Here is a 14,649-nt window from a genome sequence, read left to right on the forward strand (position 1 = left end):
GCTTAAGACAGTGCTCTCTATTTCGTAAAAGTTTGATCAAAACGTTGCAACCAAAACAACATAATCAAAATTATCCGAAAAGCAACCAGCAAATCCTTTCTTAACAGAGTAGCCTCCGCAAGGCACATTAGCCTACTTTAAAGCTTTTGCGCACAGGCATATCAAGCAGTTTTAACACTTTTGCTGGCAAAGATTAGCTGCTTATCTATTAATCATATGACGCCTTATTTTCTTTTTCACCCTTCTTCGGATGACGTTACGTTTTTCTTCAGCATAAGAATGTGACAGCTCTGTATCCCCGAGGGTGTCAAGTTACATTTGAACAGCCCTTGAATTCACGATAGCCTACTGAAACAAACCATGAACTTCTTTAACCGATGTAGAAAACCAGTCTTATTATTTAATATTTATTTACGTCAGACAAATTTTATATTATAATTATATAAATTATATATCAGACAAATTAATATTTATTTACGTCAGGCAGCAATGGCCGAGTGGTTAGCGCGTTGCGCTCGCAGTCGAGAGCCTGCATGTTCGACTCCAGCCACCCGCACTTGCTGTTGTTTCTCTGGGCAAGAAACTTTACGATAATTGCCTCTACCCAGTGATCGATTTCGAGTAATGGGTAGCAAATTTACGTCATAAGTAAAGTAGACAACCGGAAAAGACATTGCCGTCGGCTGCAGCGTGGGTCAGGTGTACGTCGGAAGGCGTACACCGATGCATAGCGCTCAAGTCCGCTTTCCCGCAATGCAGGATAAAGATAAACAAACAAACAAAGCTGTGCATAAGCTTATCCAAAACAAAACCACGAAATAATACACAAATGCACAAAGGTCACCCGACACCATCGTAACTATACGTTTATCCAATAATACGTTTATCCAACTATACGTTAGATCCTGTAAAAAGTAGGCTACAAAAGTTTGTCCGCTCCGGTAGCTCAGTTAGTTAAGCACCTGAATTTGTGCTCGAAGAAACTTCATCAACCGGCACTGGTTCGGCTCCAGTGCATTTTAGCAACGCGTTTCAAGGACTGCTTTCCACTCAGCGTCACCTAGTGAATGAAATAATTTACAGACTAACTTTACATTGGCAATCTCGGTAACCGGGCCTGCGTTGGTGATCTAAAGGTTCTGCAAGTACGCAAAATTGCCAGGAATAACTTCCCACAAGCTTTCTCAGTCTGTAGATAAAGATTCCCAATAACCCAAACGTCTCATAAAATTTAGCATAATCGCCTATTTGTCTGTTCTTCCAAAAACATTCAAATGACACTGATAAATTAGTCACTCTTCGCCGAAGAAGTTGCTAAAATGCTGGCTTGGCACAAAAGCTTTCAAACATAAAACAGTTCAATAATAAAACAAAAAGTCAACACATCATGAGGCTGGTTCGTCGAACCACATAAAATGAATGGTTAGCCCTCGTTTCATGGGGCTCGATAGCTCATCGGCTTGAACTGGATAAAGCAAAAGTCTGAACGCCTTACAGCGTCACCAAGCAGCACATGACGTCTTGATTTCAGATCACTGAGATATTTTCTCCGCCTTCCTCCAATTCACCGAAGGAGGTTTTTTGGATTTTCGATCATCTTGCATTCTGAACGTCATTGATAGACTACTCGAAACATCAGCAAAAAATGGCATCGTCAAACTGTTTAATAACTTTACGAAGAGTCTTTTTTTTCGCTTTGAAATGGACTGCTACTTTTATAATCGTTAATCACAAAAAGTTTTAATTGCAGGGTGGCCGAAGCTATCAAACAAACAATTTTTTCCATTCAAATTCGATGATGACTGCCAGAAGCTGAATCAAAGTTTTGCAGTTTGCCTGTGGTGGTAGTCCATGATGAAGACTTGGCTAAACCGGAGTATCGAGGTTTCGTACATTTTCAGCAACATTGTTGACTTTTGTTTTCAGCCAGTTGGCTGCGCTCACAGCTGCTATGCTTGCCTAAAGAGTAAATCCGTCATTAGTTTTATCGTGTAGCCTACTTGTCAGATAAACTGTCAGCCTGTATTTTGTTGAGCTTGGCAGAAATCATAGAGCTGGCGTGAGATGCGGCCGCGCCAAGCGTTGATAGGCCTACATTAGATTTGTAGACATAGGTGACCCTGCAAATTACATGATCAAGAACTAAAAATCTTCGTTACAGAGTAGCCTAGGTCTACCGGTAGTGTCATACAATCATGTAAGTTATTGTATAAAGGCGAGAACTACAGCAGTACAGCATGGCGTTGGAAGGTGTCACGCCTTTAGGGATCATAGTGGTCGCCAAAATATAGGAAGATTGCAAGGACCTCTTTAATTAAAAAAACAGTTTCTGGCGGCATGCTGAATCACTTTGAAACACCTTACATTAGCTATCCTAAAATGTATTAGCCCTGAAGGTAAATGTGTCTTAAATAAACCGCAGAGCAGATTTTCGAAAAAGAGGAAGTGAATTAATTAAAGTACGATAATGATTGAGTTTGTTCGGATAGCCAGTATTTCCTTGTTACTTAATTAAATTCGGAATGAGGTTATTCGTATATTGGAATAGAACAATTAAAAACAAATATTATGTAGCCTACTAACTTATTGAAGAGTAAAAGGATAGTCCAAAATGACAAACAAAAAACACTGTGGTGAAGCATCCAAACTTCAGTTTAGGCTACAAAAAAAAAGATCATATTTAATTTATCAAGAAAACTGACAGCATCAATGAGGCTGTGTCTTGTGGAACAATTTATTAATTTTAGGAGCTATTTGCGACGGGCAAATTTTTAGTCCACGGGAGGCAAGTCTGGGTCTGTATTTTGTCCACACTGGCAATTATCTTTAACAGTGCACCACAGTAGGCTATGTAGCCTAATTTACAAGCATAGGCTTATGTTGATTTTTTTTGGTTAGGCCTATAGGATATGTTAAATTTTTGGTCCGCGGACCACAGTTTTGGAAGCCTTAGGCTAGGTTATTTGATTTATTCGCACTTGCTGTGACAAACAAAATTATTCAACACTATTTTTACTAGAATAGGCTGCTACTGTATTAGCAACTGCAATCTGCGCTAGCCTACAATCGATCCTTACCTTCCATTGCATTCTTGCCATAAAGTGTTTGAGGTCGCTCTTGTTCATCAATGTCTTTCTTCGTTTTCCTGTCAGTGGTGCGGCTAGCCAGTCATGACGTAAGCACTGAGCTGCACTCATTCGACCACTTCAATAACAAAATGAACCAATTAGCTTTAAACACCTTGAGTTTAAATGTCATCCTTAAATAAAAGTTTTTTGAGGCGTGAGGTGTTTACTTTTGGATTTAATGAAACAAAAAATGTTTTCAACCAATATCTCAAATGAATGCCATTTGGAAGGAACGTTAAACGTAGAGCGATGACTAGGCCTACAGCCTACCCTATGCGTCTTGCCCGCGCACTACATCAAAAAAAGATTGTGACTAGATCGCATAATTTACTGAAAATGTAATGTTCACCTTTTTTCTTCTACAAGTAATCGAGAAATAAAATCTTTGGCATCTTCGGATACAGTTTTAAACGGTGGTTCATCGAAGTCCCAGTCACAGTCGACAATGTTAGCCATGGTCTCATTGTCATCTTCACCCAAAAATGGAGAGATACCACTTAATCTAAATATAAAACATTTCCTCTATGAATCTTATTCGGCTTTAGTTACAAACAAGATAATAATAAAGTCAAACAAGGGAACCTCAACAGTCAACTATATCCTATGCTATGAAGACAACCCACTTCAAATAGCTTTATAGCTCATTTTTCGACACCACTCAAACTCAACACTTTATTTTAAAACATAGCCTTCATTGACTGGCTATAGAAACAAAGTTTAATTTTGAATTTCCTCCCAAGTTTCGTTTGAACGCAGAAATTGGCCACAAAGCTACATTTTTCAAATTAAACTGACAAAGATAAATTAAAATACCGGTACATAAAGATTTTCGAAATCCAAGTTAGTCTAAAGTTGTTTTTTTTCCGAAATAGCACCACTTGCCAGACTTACAACTACAATACTTTAGCTCAGTGGTTCTCAGCTTTTTTGTTTTGGCGGACCCCTTTCAGTGCCTTTAAAGCCTTCGCGGACCCCTTTAAAAATTTTCATTTGAAATTTTAGTATATTGCGTCTTTTAAGGGAAACGTATTTTTCGTAAGTTTTTAAACGATACCCTCAGAAGAATTTGCTGAACTCGCCACACATTTATGACGATTGATGACACTGACGAAGTTACGTTATAAGTTGTATGTTGGCACACAAGATTAAAAATCAATAGCCTAGGCCTAGGTTTGTTTCTCGGCAGCCGATTTGTAGCAAGAATTGACAGCGATAGACACGTGTTTCGCCCATGAGGCTGGGCTCATCAGTATCGCACCGTATTCTGCCACAAATTTATTTGACCACCGCTTTACCAGTCAGTTTAACTCTTATCTTTGTGGCTGGCGCCTGCTGGTTTTGTTGGCTCTTTCTTTGTTTCCACAAAGATAAGAGTTAAACTGACTGGTAAAGCGGTGGTCAAATAAATTTGTGGCAGAATACGGTGCGATACTGATGAGCCCAGCCTCATGGGCGAAACACGTGTCTATCGCTGTCAATTCTTGCTACAAATCGGCTGCCGAGAAACATATCGTTGATTGGAAAGTCTGAATGGCTTGCGTGGAAGCTACACCGTTATGGTTAGCGAATCGCAGCTGCTCGCTGTACTAGCGAGTGCTCAGCCTTGTGCTGATAGCCGGGAAGAACGCCCCTCTCTTCACAAGCCTAGGCCTAGGCTTAATTTATATTCTTTTTCTAAGAAATTTTTCTTCTTTGCAATCATAATCATGGCAAAACTGTGAGTGCTAGTATGATGTTGACTAACGGTTGCATTTCTGAATTAAGCATTGATCAATAATCTTTTGTCTCAAAAAAATAAAGTTAAACATGCATAGCCTTATAAAAAGATTTAACTTTTTTATATGATTTTTTTTTAGTTTGGAAGCCAGCCTTTGTGCGACACCTTTTGAAATTTGAAACGACGCACCAGAGCGTCGCGAAGCACACTTTGAAAATCACTGTAATATACAACAAAAAAACAACTAACTTAATTTTAAAATATCGTAATTTATTAATCATACTGTAAATTTGGAAACTTTCACGGACTTCCTGAAAAACGCTTTGCGGATCCCTGGTTGAGAACCACTACACTAGTTTATAGCCAAAATGAATAGAGCAGGGCTACTCAACTGGCGGACCGCGGTCCGAATCCGCGTTGAAGGTGGACCTCGGGCTTCTAGAAGAATAAAACTCATTGCCACATTTTAGGGCCTCTCTAAACAGGTTTCCATTAGGCAAAAGCAATTTTTGCTATTATCCAGGGAACTGGGGGCTTCGCCCCCAGACCCTCCAACGTTTTACCGTCTTCTCTGATGTACGATCCACACAGCTACACTACAAAGAAACGCAATACATTTTTCCTTTTTTATTTCTTTATTTGTGTCAGACAAAAATCCAAGTGGTGTTACGTACTACCTGAAAAATGTTTCGGTGCTCGTAGGCTATACTGGTTGTTTAATTTTCGTGGTTGCATATGAAATATTCACCGGACCGCAAAAATATTCAACTTGTCAAAATGGACCTTTGCTAACATTAGTTGAGTAGCCCTGGAATAGAGTAGGCTATAGTTTGCCTATTAATAAGTAGCTTATGTAGATGAGTTTCAAAGTTTGAAGCGTTAGTTTGGAAGTAAGTGTTAGTTGCAGCAGCTGTTTTAAATCCCATCAACTCACAAAATATAACAAATAATCCCGACGCTCCACATATCAGATGGAAAGCTCACAACGTCATAATTTAACATTTCGGGAGCCATAAATTCGGGCGTTCCCCATTGAACTATGAGTTTTTGCCGAGGATTAAATCTGCGATCAAAAAAATAAATATGTGGTTTGAATAAACTATGGCAAAAGTTGAAAAAGAAAAAGTAATTCAGATTATTACAAAATTAGGCATCACTGATCATGCGTAAGTTAACAACAAGCATTGAAAAATACAGTATCCTACTTTCAGTCCTATATAGTTTACGTGTTACTGTACTCTTTGCTTCTTCTCAACGCGTACTTACTTTCGAGCTAACCCAAAATCAATGATCTTTATTAGATGCGTTGATCTGTCCAAGCAAAGAATATTTTCGGGCTGCAACATATATATAAACCTAATGGTAATACAGAGCGATAAGTCAAGAAGTAGCCCGACCTAAAGAGAAACTTAAGAAAACAATGTAGCTTACACTCAGTGATGCTTTGAATTTGCAAACAAAAGCAGCAATAACAAGACACGGCTTTTCCGAAAAAAAAAAAAGATGATATAACTTATAGTAAGAAATGAAACATTTTGGGCACCACACTTTCTGTACAGTAGTAATACATAAAACTTACTTTCAAATCTAGGTGAAGAATAAGATTTTTGTGAAGATATTGTACGGCAGTAACAATTTGCTTCATGAAGAGAACAGCATCAAGTTCTGTGAGTTGTTGACGATCTGCCAGAACTCTCTCAAATAACTCTCCTCCACCCAAACTTTAAATTAAATTTGTGCTGATTTTAATCTAAGTTCAGTTATATAGCAACTTATTTTACCCTATTTTGCAAAGTTGTTATCAAAATGCAGGGATTGGATGCCATTCCACAGTGCTAATTGTAAGGAGCGAGACTCTGCTTTCGATAGTAGGCCTTACCACATTAGGAACGTGACTCTTGCAGGCAGCTGATGTAACCACTGGCAAACAAACCTTGATAGACGCACCCAAACAACAAAATAGATGATTTTTACATTAATTCAACGTCTACAGATGTCGAGGCAGCTAATGAGTCTCCGCAGTAGCTTGAGAATTTGTCTATTAACCACTTAAAAGTCGCGAGAAGTGAACAAAATAACGTCAAAGGTCCTCTAAACTCATAAAACAATTGGTACAAAAGCTTGAGCTGGGGGGCAATATAGGCCACTACTGAACGTTACTCAATTGTTTTGAGTAAAATTTGCGGGCTATCAACTATTGTGTAGTAGGCTACTAACAATGGTTATGCGTGGAGGTTAAACAGTTTGGCTTTTCAAAAGAAGCACTCTTGTTGTTGTTGTTGTTGTTGTTGGTTTTCTACAATGGCTACCGCTATAGCCTAAATAACAGTAGACTTTTCACTGCTCGGGCCCACAGCCTATTGCTTTTTGCTTTGTTGTGGAAAGTGTAGCTTGGGCACATTAAACTGAACTGTGTATCCATGTCTCTTGAAGAAATGTTAATCTCGCTGGCCTACGTAAACAAACTTACTATTCAAGAATAAGTGTCATGCTGTTGTCATTTTCATAGGCGTCATATAGTTTCACGATATTTTGGTGATCAATTTGGTTCATGATGGCAATCTCTATCATCACATCTTCCTGTAAACCCCAAAAAAAAACAGCTTAGCAAGTAGCTAACTGATTTGTTATGAAAGAGACACTTTGTTTTTAAATTTATTGAATGCGGACGCGTAGAAAATTCTTGTTTATTTACTGTAGTGTAGAGACAATATGCAGTTGCACCAGTTTGTTAGTTTTTACAATACAATTGCCGAATTGGATAGGAGCTGAATGATTGCAACGCATACCTTTTCTACAGGCTCCTGCTGTGTCCGTTTTGTTTTCAAATTTTGAGCCCGCTTTAATGACTTCGATTTCAATAAACTCTATGACGAAACATGAACGTTGTTAGTTTATGCTTTCCTTCTCTTCAACTTTTATGTTGTAGAATATCTTTTTCTGAAGAATCCTTCAACAGTGCAAGTTGTTATTAAAGCTGTAAAAAACAACAGCCTACACCCTACATGTCTGCTAAAACGCACTTTGTCAGGAACGTTTATAGAACCACTCTGGATTGTCTCCGAGATAGAACACCAACCTTAATTTACCTAGACTTGACAGAAATCATTGTTTTAGGTACTATTTTAACAAACGTTTTCATAATATTATGTACATTAGGAAAGTGTTTTTTTAATGCAAAATTTGCACAACCCAAGAAATGGTGCATGCAACGGCACCATTGCGTCAATTCATGCTGATGCTCGAAGTAAAGCGTAGTTATCAAGTCAACACCAAGTCATTGGTAAATTAGATTGTTTATCACAATACCATAAATCACTTTAAGTTGACAGTCGATGATAAACACTAGATTACACCACAAGTGTGCAATGCATTAAAATGATTGACAGCTGTCGAAGTTATATAAGCATCGGGTGAGATAAACTTAGAAATCCTTTTCAGATGCAAACAAAAGTTTAACAATCAAATGCTAGGCTTCAAAAAGTTTGCAGATTTGAAGACAAACCAAGCTTCTCGAAAAACGTGAATGACAAATTTACTGCCAAAGATTCTACTTACTGCACTTTACATAATAACGCACCTAATCAGCAAAAGTTGCCTTGTTACATTTGTTTTAGTTGAAACGATGTAAAAATGCTAATTTTTGATTGCTTGACATATTATTCCTGCACGGCAAATGAAAAACAATATAAAATCATCTTAATTGAATAAAAAATACAAAGAAAATCAAACATCTTCAGTCGCTTCAAAGCACAACCAATGAGGAATTAAGTTGTTTGTTCCATGTGAAATCTTTAGTTTATTTACTTCTGTTTTGAGATCAACTAAAATATGATAAACTCTGTTTTGATACTAAGCGACGCTTATCGTAGCACATCGAAAACACTCGACCAAACTGCTATGATAAAAGAAAATTATTATATAGGCTACATCTTGCCACGAATATTTTTATGTCATTACAAAATTATGATCATAAAAGTGTCATATTGCGTTTTAAACAATGATTTCGATACTTATGAATTTTTGTAAAACAAAATCATTGTCCACATTCTTGGAAATATTTTTCTTACCTTTGCAATCGGTTTTTTACATTGAAAACATTTTGCAGCTAATTGTAATCCAGTCTTTTTTTCAACGCAGTGATAAACTCTTCCAAATCTTCCACTAAAAACATACAACCTGGTCAGATGATGATTAGTTTTCGATCTTTCAGAAAGTAGTATCGGCTGATGTAGGCCTATATCTTTTCTAAATTAAATACATTAATTTAACAGATTCGGTGTTTAACGTAGACTTGATGCTTGTACATACAAATACAATGAAATCCCATACCCTCCTATAGCGTCTTTTAAATCATAAAAATGCTTGTACGTTGTATTCTTTACAGAAACTATTCGGTGAGCAAAACCAGGATTTGGAAGATCTGGAAGCTCTGCGAATACACACACAAGACAATTCAATGAAAAACAATCAAAATGTAAAAAGTAATCTTAGCAATTAGGCTTGCCTATTTTACATTGTTGTATTGTCGTTTTTGTTGTATTCAGGTTTAGGTCGTGTAATGGTGCTTGGACGTTTCAACGAAAAAATATGGTAGGCAGAGTAACCAGTGTTTGTATACACTTTCAAGTATTTCCTTTCCCATAGGCTACTTCACCCGCTTGATGTGTAGCACCGGCGTTCATCAACCATCGACCCACGTCCTACTCCTAATATAAAACAGATTTATGTAACCTAAGCTTGAAAAAGAGAAATGGACGTTTTTATGCAACCTCTTCACTTACTGATTTCTGTATCTTCATCGTCGGAATCGGAATCGGCTCCTATCGTAATGTCTACCCCACTATGAGCACTGGTATTGCTGGAGTTTGAAATTTGTCGTTTTATATCAAAGGCCCTTTACAAAAAATATCAGAAAATTGACTGATCTAGTAGATATTAATTTATATGCAATTGTTTTTAGTTTATTTCATTGATGACCTACTAAACGACTAAACGACATCAATTGAACGAAACTACTAGGCATTTAAGAACAATTTTTTAATGGCATGAATCTTTGAATTTTTTTCAAAGAGGTGTTTTTTATGTTATGATGCCAGAACGGCTACATTTGCTTGATTTAATCTTTTCTATTTAAAGATAACTTGGTTAAAATATTTTTTGGTTTTCAGAATAATTTAATAACTTTTTTGTAAGTTTACTTGCGATCCACAAAATACTAGGCTATATCAGAATCAGCAAATCAATCTTTTATTTTTTACATTGGTAGCCTACAAAGTCTGTTGAAAAATACTGATAGGCTAACAGGAAATATCTACCTCCCGATATTTGTTTGTGGAGTTGCAGTTTCATGTCCAAGATCACAGGTTGAGTTTGATCTTTGTCTTTCGTCGTTTGAGTTTGTTGGAATCATATCTAACAACATAATGTAGCCTAATATTGCCAGTCGTAACTTATACTAACTGGTATAATTCACAATTTATTCCAAAAATAATGTTGCTGTTGTTATTTCTATACAGTAAATCAAAGCTTAAGTTAATAAAATATTGTTGAAAATAATCTGAAATACATCAAAGTTAATTATTTGCATTGCGTGGTTACCTGCACCACTAAGAGCTTCTTTCTGCTTTATGGTCATGCCAGCATAAGATGCTCTTCTGGTTTGCTCTGTTGAGACGTACAACCCTGATTTATTTTCCAGGTTAACAGTGTCGTTGGCGCAGTTCTTATCTTGTTCGGCGCCAACTTTAAGCTGGTCTTCTTCGTTTGTGATTATGACGTTGCAAATTGCCTTATCGCCATCACTTGGAATAGACTGTGAATGCGAGCTTTTGTTTCTTACACAATCACCCACATTTTTTCCTTCGATGCCATTCGCATTCTCTGTCTGCGATTCTTCAAACACGTCACAATTTGACGGCTTTGCACAAAGAGGCTGCTTTAGTGACGTGTCATGTGAAATTTCAGACTTAACGTCTCCTTTCGACGCCTTAGTTGCTTTCACTTGGTTGCGAAGAAGCTCGTCTTTTGACAACCCTACAACATAAGAAAACATGTTTTCTTACACTTGTTACTTTAAAATACCAATCCTTAAGCTTGATCTTATTTTTACTGAATTACTGACGTGATGGAAACTTTCAAACGCCTCTGTAAGAGCAAAGTAATTTTGTAATCTGCAAAAGAACGCACGATTGCAGAGCATATCCTACTTTTGAGACACAGTTGGAAAAGTAGCACTGGCCAAAATGACATTTTTAAATAATTTTTTAGGCTGATTGAAAATTTACACTGTTTTTTTTTTTTTTCTTTAGCATATACAGTAACTTAATGTTTGTAAAATATGTCGAACTTAATATTTTTCGTAGCCTATTTGGTTGTGGGCTATTTAACCAATGAATTGAGAAAACTCTATTTCAAGTCGTTCTTTTTTTCATTCGGTAACAAGCTTACCTAATAAATTCTCATTTTATAGTTTCAGAATTTATTTTGCGTAGGCTAATGTGGTAGTGAATTGAAACAAAAACTAATAAAGTGAAATTCACTTTGAACAGTATTTTATGGATCTAATCTTAGCAAAAAAGTGTAGCCTACATTTGTTAAACATTTAATATGATAGAAAAAGAACATATTTTAAAAAGGGTTATAATGCGTTTAGGGATATATAGACTATAAAACAGGGGTTCTTAAACTTTTTTTTAACGCGGACCCCTTAAAAAAAATTGGTTTGCGTGGACCCCTTTATGGCCTAGTCCGAGAAACTTTTTTGACCAGCATGAATTGGACATAACGCAATAAAATTAAAATGAATTGATACGTAACAAAATTTATTTCTATTTAAATAAGGACCTTCTAATAATCCTCCTTTTAGGGTGAAACTGGCTGTCAAGAGTAGAGTAGTAGGCCTAACTATATTTGATTTGAGGTAACAAAATTTAAGTTTTATTAAATTTAAGAAATAGCGAATGCAGATTGTTTTTAAATGTCTTCGATTTAATTTCATTAATGTAAAGGATGCTGCTGTTTGTCTTCAACAAGAACATGAAATTGTTGTTTCGTCTTTGATAGAGCAACACGCATGCTATCCTTTGCATCCAGCCGGTTTCGACTCTTTGTTTTGATGGTTACCAAGGATGAAAATCCTGACTCACATAAATATGTAGTCGCAAAAGGGATTAAAGCAGCCATGCCTCTCTTTACCAAAAGAGGATATGCATAAATCTTTCACAATCTTAACCTAGCCTAGCTGACGTCTAGCTTAGCTGCAACTGATAAAATTTTGCAATGTACAAATAGCGGCAAAAACAACAATGTAGAAAGTGACGTAGCCTAATAAACGTAGGACTATGTAACAAAACACAGTACAATGCGATAAAAATTATTTGGAAACGCCAAACTAGACATCATCAGCGCTGTTTGAATTTAATAATTTAATCTCTTTTCTTTTGAAAAATTTATTCCATTTTTGAAATTATACACTAAGATTTACATTGGGCCTTCATGGACCCCCTAAAACTAGTCCGTGGACCCCCAAGGAGACCCCAGTTTAAGAACCCCTGCTATAAAGTCACATCTACTTAAAATTCGTTTTTGACCAGTGTAACTAATAAACTATTGTTTGCAGTTGAAAGGCTGCGCAATGGGGAACATTAAACCCAGTATCCCAACTAGGAATTTGAAAAGAAGGAAAAGGGATGAGTTGATAATGTTATAAAAAAGAAGAAAATTTGAGAACAAATTTTGAAAGTAGACCTATGTGTCTGTTCACACATATTGATTTTTAGTGATAGAAGATTGCTTGCTGTTATCATATAGTAACCTACGCCTAAAATATCGTTCAGTTATTATACAGGCTACTACCGTAATGAAAAAGTTTTATCAGAATCGGCATGGTAGCGTTAGGCCTGTCGCTATAAGATAAAAATGAAAGAGTTAGAATAGACTTTGCAACTGAAATTATTATGCTAAAGTAAAAAGGTTCCTATTTCGAACCGTAAAATACGAATGTATTTTAGAGCCTACCGTTTTCAGAAAATATTTGACTGGAAATCGCTGGACTACTTTTGCTGGATGTCAGTTTCATTGTTCCTTCATTTCCAACCTAAAGCATGCAAACATTTGGAATAGTCCATTTTTAATAATATATTAGCTTGAAACCAGAAGGTTTTTGTAGACTGAAAAGACGAAGAACATTGAACAAATGCTTTTGATTCACTTATGACAAAAGACATAAACCAGCATTAAAACTCTTTTTTTTTTACTAGAGGCCAACTGTGGCCTACTTGATGAATTAACTAATGTCAGAATCCTGATTGTAGATTCGTTTTTTTTTTTCAAATTTTGATTCCACGTAAGAGAGTCTTAGAAAATTGTTTACAGGGTCGTTGAGAAGACAATTTGGGCCCGCGGTAACAATGAGATCCTCGATTTCCAATTCAAGACACTTCTAAGCAAAATGCACTTTATCCAAAGAATGCGAAGTGCATGGTTTCTGTAAGTTCCCAGTCCCTTGGAAAGGTTGGAAAGGTTGAGAAGGTTACCTAAACTCATCCCGGGTCTCGGTTCGAAAGTACCCCTGGACCCCTTTTTCTACTCTACTGAATGTTCATATTATAATATTTTAAAAACAACAGTTGTAGCTTAAAACGTGATGTAGCCTAGACAGGTGATGTGATCGGAAAATGTGGTGTGGACATTGCAAATTTAACCGAAACAAAAGGCTGGCTTGACGTAGGCTTTGTAGGCTAAGAATGAACCACTGGCGATTCATGGTACCAGAACAGACTTCCAAATTTTTTTGTCTTTTAAACGAGCAGCCTACATTGAAAGATAGGACGTGCTTACAGTTTAATATTTGTGTGTAACTGTAAGGTGCTTTGCAATTGCAGCTTTTCCGACTAAGTTGTAGCCAGTAGCCTGTAGGCAAAACATTAGCTTTGCTCTGGCCCAAGATAAGTCAGTTAATGATAGTGTTTAGGCTAATTCTGTTAAAAATTATGAATAGGTACACGACTGCTGTAATAGCAGAAAAAGATATTTATGGAAAGAAAATGGTTGAACACCACACTGATTTAAATAGAATGAGAGTTCTTGAGTCACATAACTCTATATTGTTTTTTAATGAAGGTGAAAAGTAAATAAATAGTCAAACGAACTGGTACAAATTCTGAAGATTATCTGAGCAAGTTACAAAACTTACCTTTTCAGAATGAAGCAACGATAACGAGCTTTGACATGTCGTCGACACTTTTTTAAAGTCGCCATTAATATCTTGTTGATTGCTTCCACAAAACGTTACATTTTGAATAAGTTTGCGATTTTTTTGGTTCTTTTCAACATGTCTTACATTTTCTGTATCACCAACTTCTTTAGTAATTTTTAATGACGTCTCAAATAACAAATCCATTTTATTCATCAAAACGTCTATTTTTTGATCTTGAATAATTATCCGATCGTTTATTCTGGTCGAGTATTCTATCACTTCTTTCAAGGCCTTTCCCATTTCATTCATTTGGTACCAGATCTTTTTTACATCTTCATCCATGATTTGAGTTAAAACCGTTCAAAGCAAGAATGATTTCAATGGCATCAGTACAAACTTTGCACTAACAGTATTTGATTAAAAACCTTACATAGCCTGTTTCGAACATACAAGATTCAGCGTGCGTTTGAAGCTTCCCCTGTCATGGTAGCTTACACATCAAGTAGCGTAGGCCACTTTTACATAATTTATTAAAACAAATATCAGCATCAAAAAATTTTGCAATGATATCCGCAAACTTTTCATTTGAACTTCTTTGTGCGTAA

General features: G+C 36.4%; 1 protein-coding gene across 1 annotated transcript; it reads right to left on the reverse strand.

Annotated features, from left to right (window-relative positions):
• Positions 1 to 488: 488 nt before the first annotated feature.
• On the reverse strand, positions 489 to 14,386 carry LOC145776133 (uncharacterized). The gene is made up of 15 exons (XM_082587534.1): positions 14,042 to 14,386; positions 12,865 to 12,943; positions 10,447 to 10,881; positions 10,164 to 10,260; positions 9,630 to 9,742; positions 9,178 to 9,277; positions 8,916 to 9,009; positions 7,635 to 7,712; positions 7,316 to 7,425; positions 6,425 to 6,566; positions 6,112 to 6,182; positions 5,780 to 5,908; positions 3,478 to 3,630; positions 3,078 to 3,204; positions 489 to 1,959 (listed from the first exon to the last, which is right to left on the reverse strand). The coding sequence occupies exons 1-15, from the start codon at positions 14,384 to 14,386 to the stop codon at positions 1,867 to 1,869; spliced, it is 2,166 nt and encodes a 721-aa protein (XP_082443660.1). The 3' UTR covers positions 489 to 1,866.
• Positions 14,387 to 14,649: the final 263 nt, after the last annotated feature.

Source organism: Aplidium turbinatum, chromosome 8, assembly GCF_918807975.1.
Source record: "Aplidium turbinatum chromosome 8, kaAplTurb1.1, whole genome shotgun sequence".
Taxonomy (NCBI): Eukaryota; Metazoa; Chordata; class Ascidiacea; order Aplousobranchia; family Polyclinidae; genus Aplidium; species Aplidium turbinatum.

Excerpts from the sequence above, each read along its gene's own strand:
- LOC145776133 (XM_082587534.1), bottom strand. The coding sequence starts at position 14,386 with ATGGATGAAGATGTAAAAAAGATCTGGTACCAAATGAATGAAATGGGA. Across the intron at positions 6,567-7,315 it reads ATGACACTTATTCTTGAATA|TTTGGGTGGAGGAGAGTTAT; the intron begins GTAAGTTTGTTT and ends TTTAATTTAAAG. Across the intron at positions 3,631-5,779 it reads GGGATTATTTGTTATATTTT|ATTAAGTGGTATCTCTCCAT; the intron begins GTGAGTTGATGG and ends TTTTATATTTAG.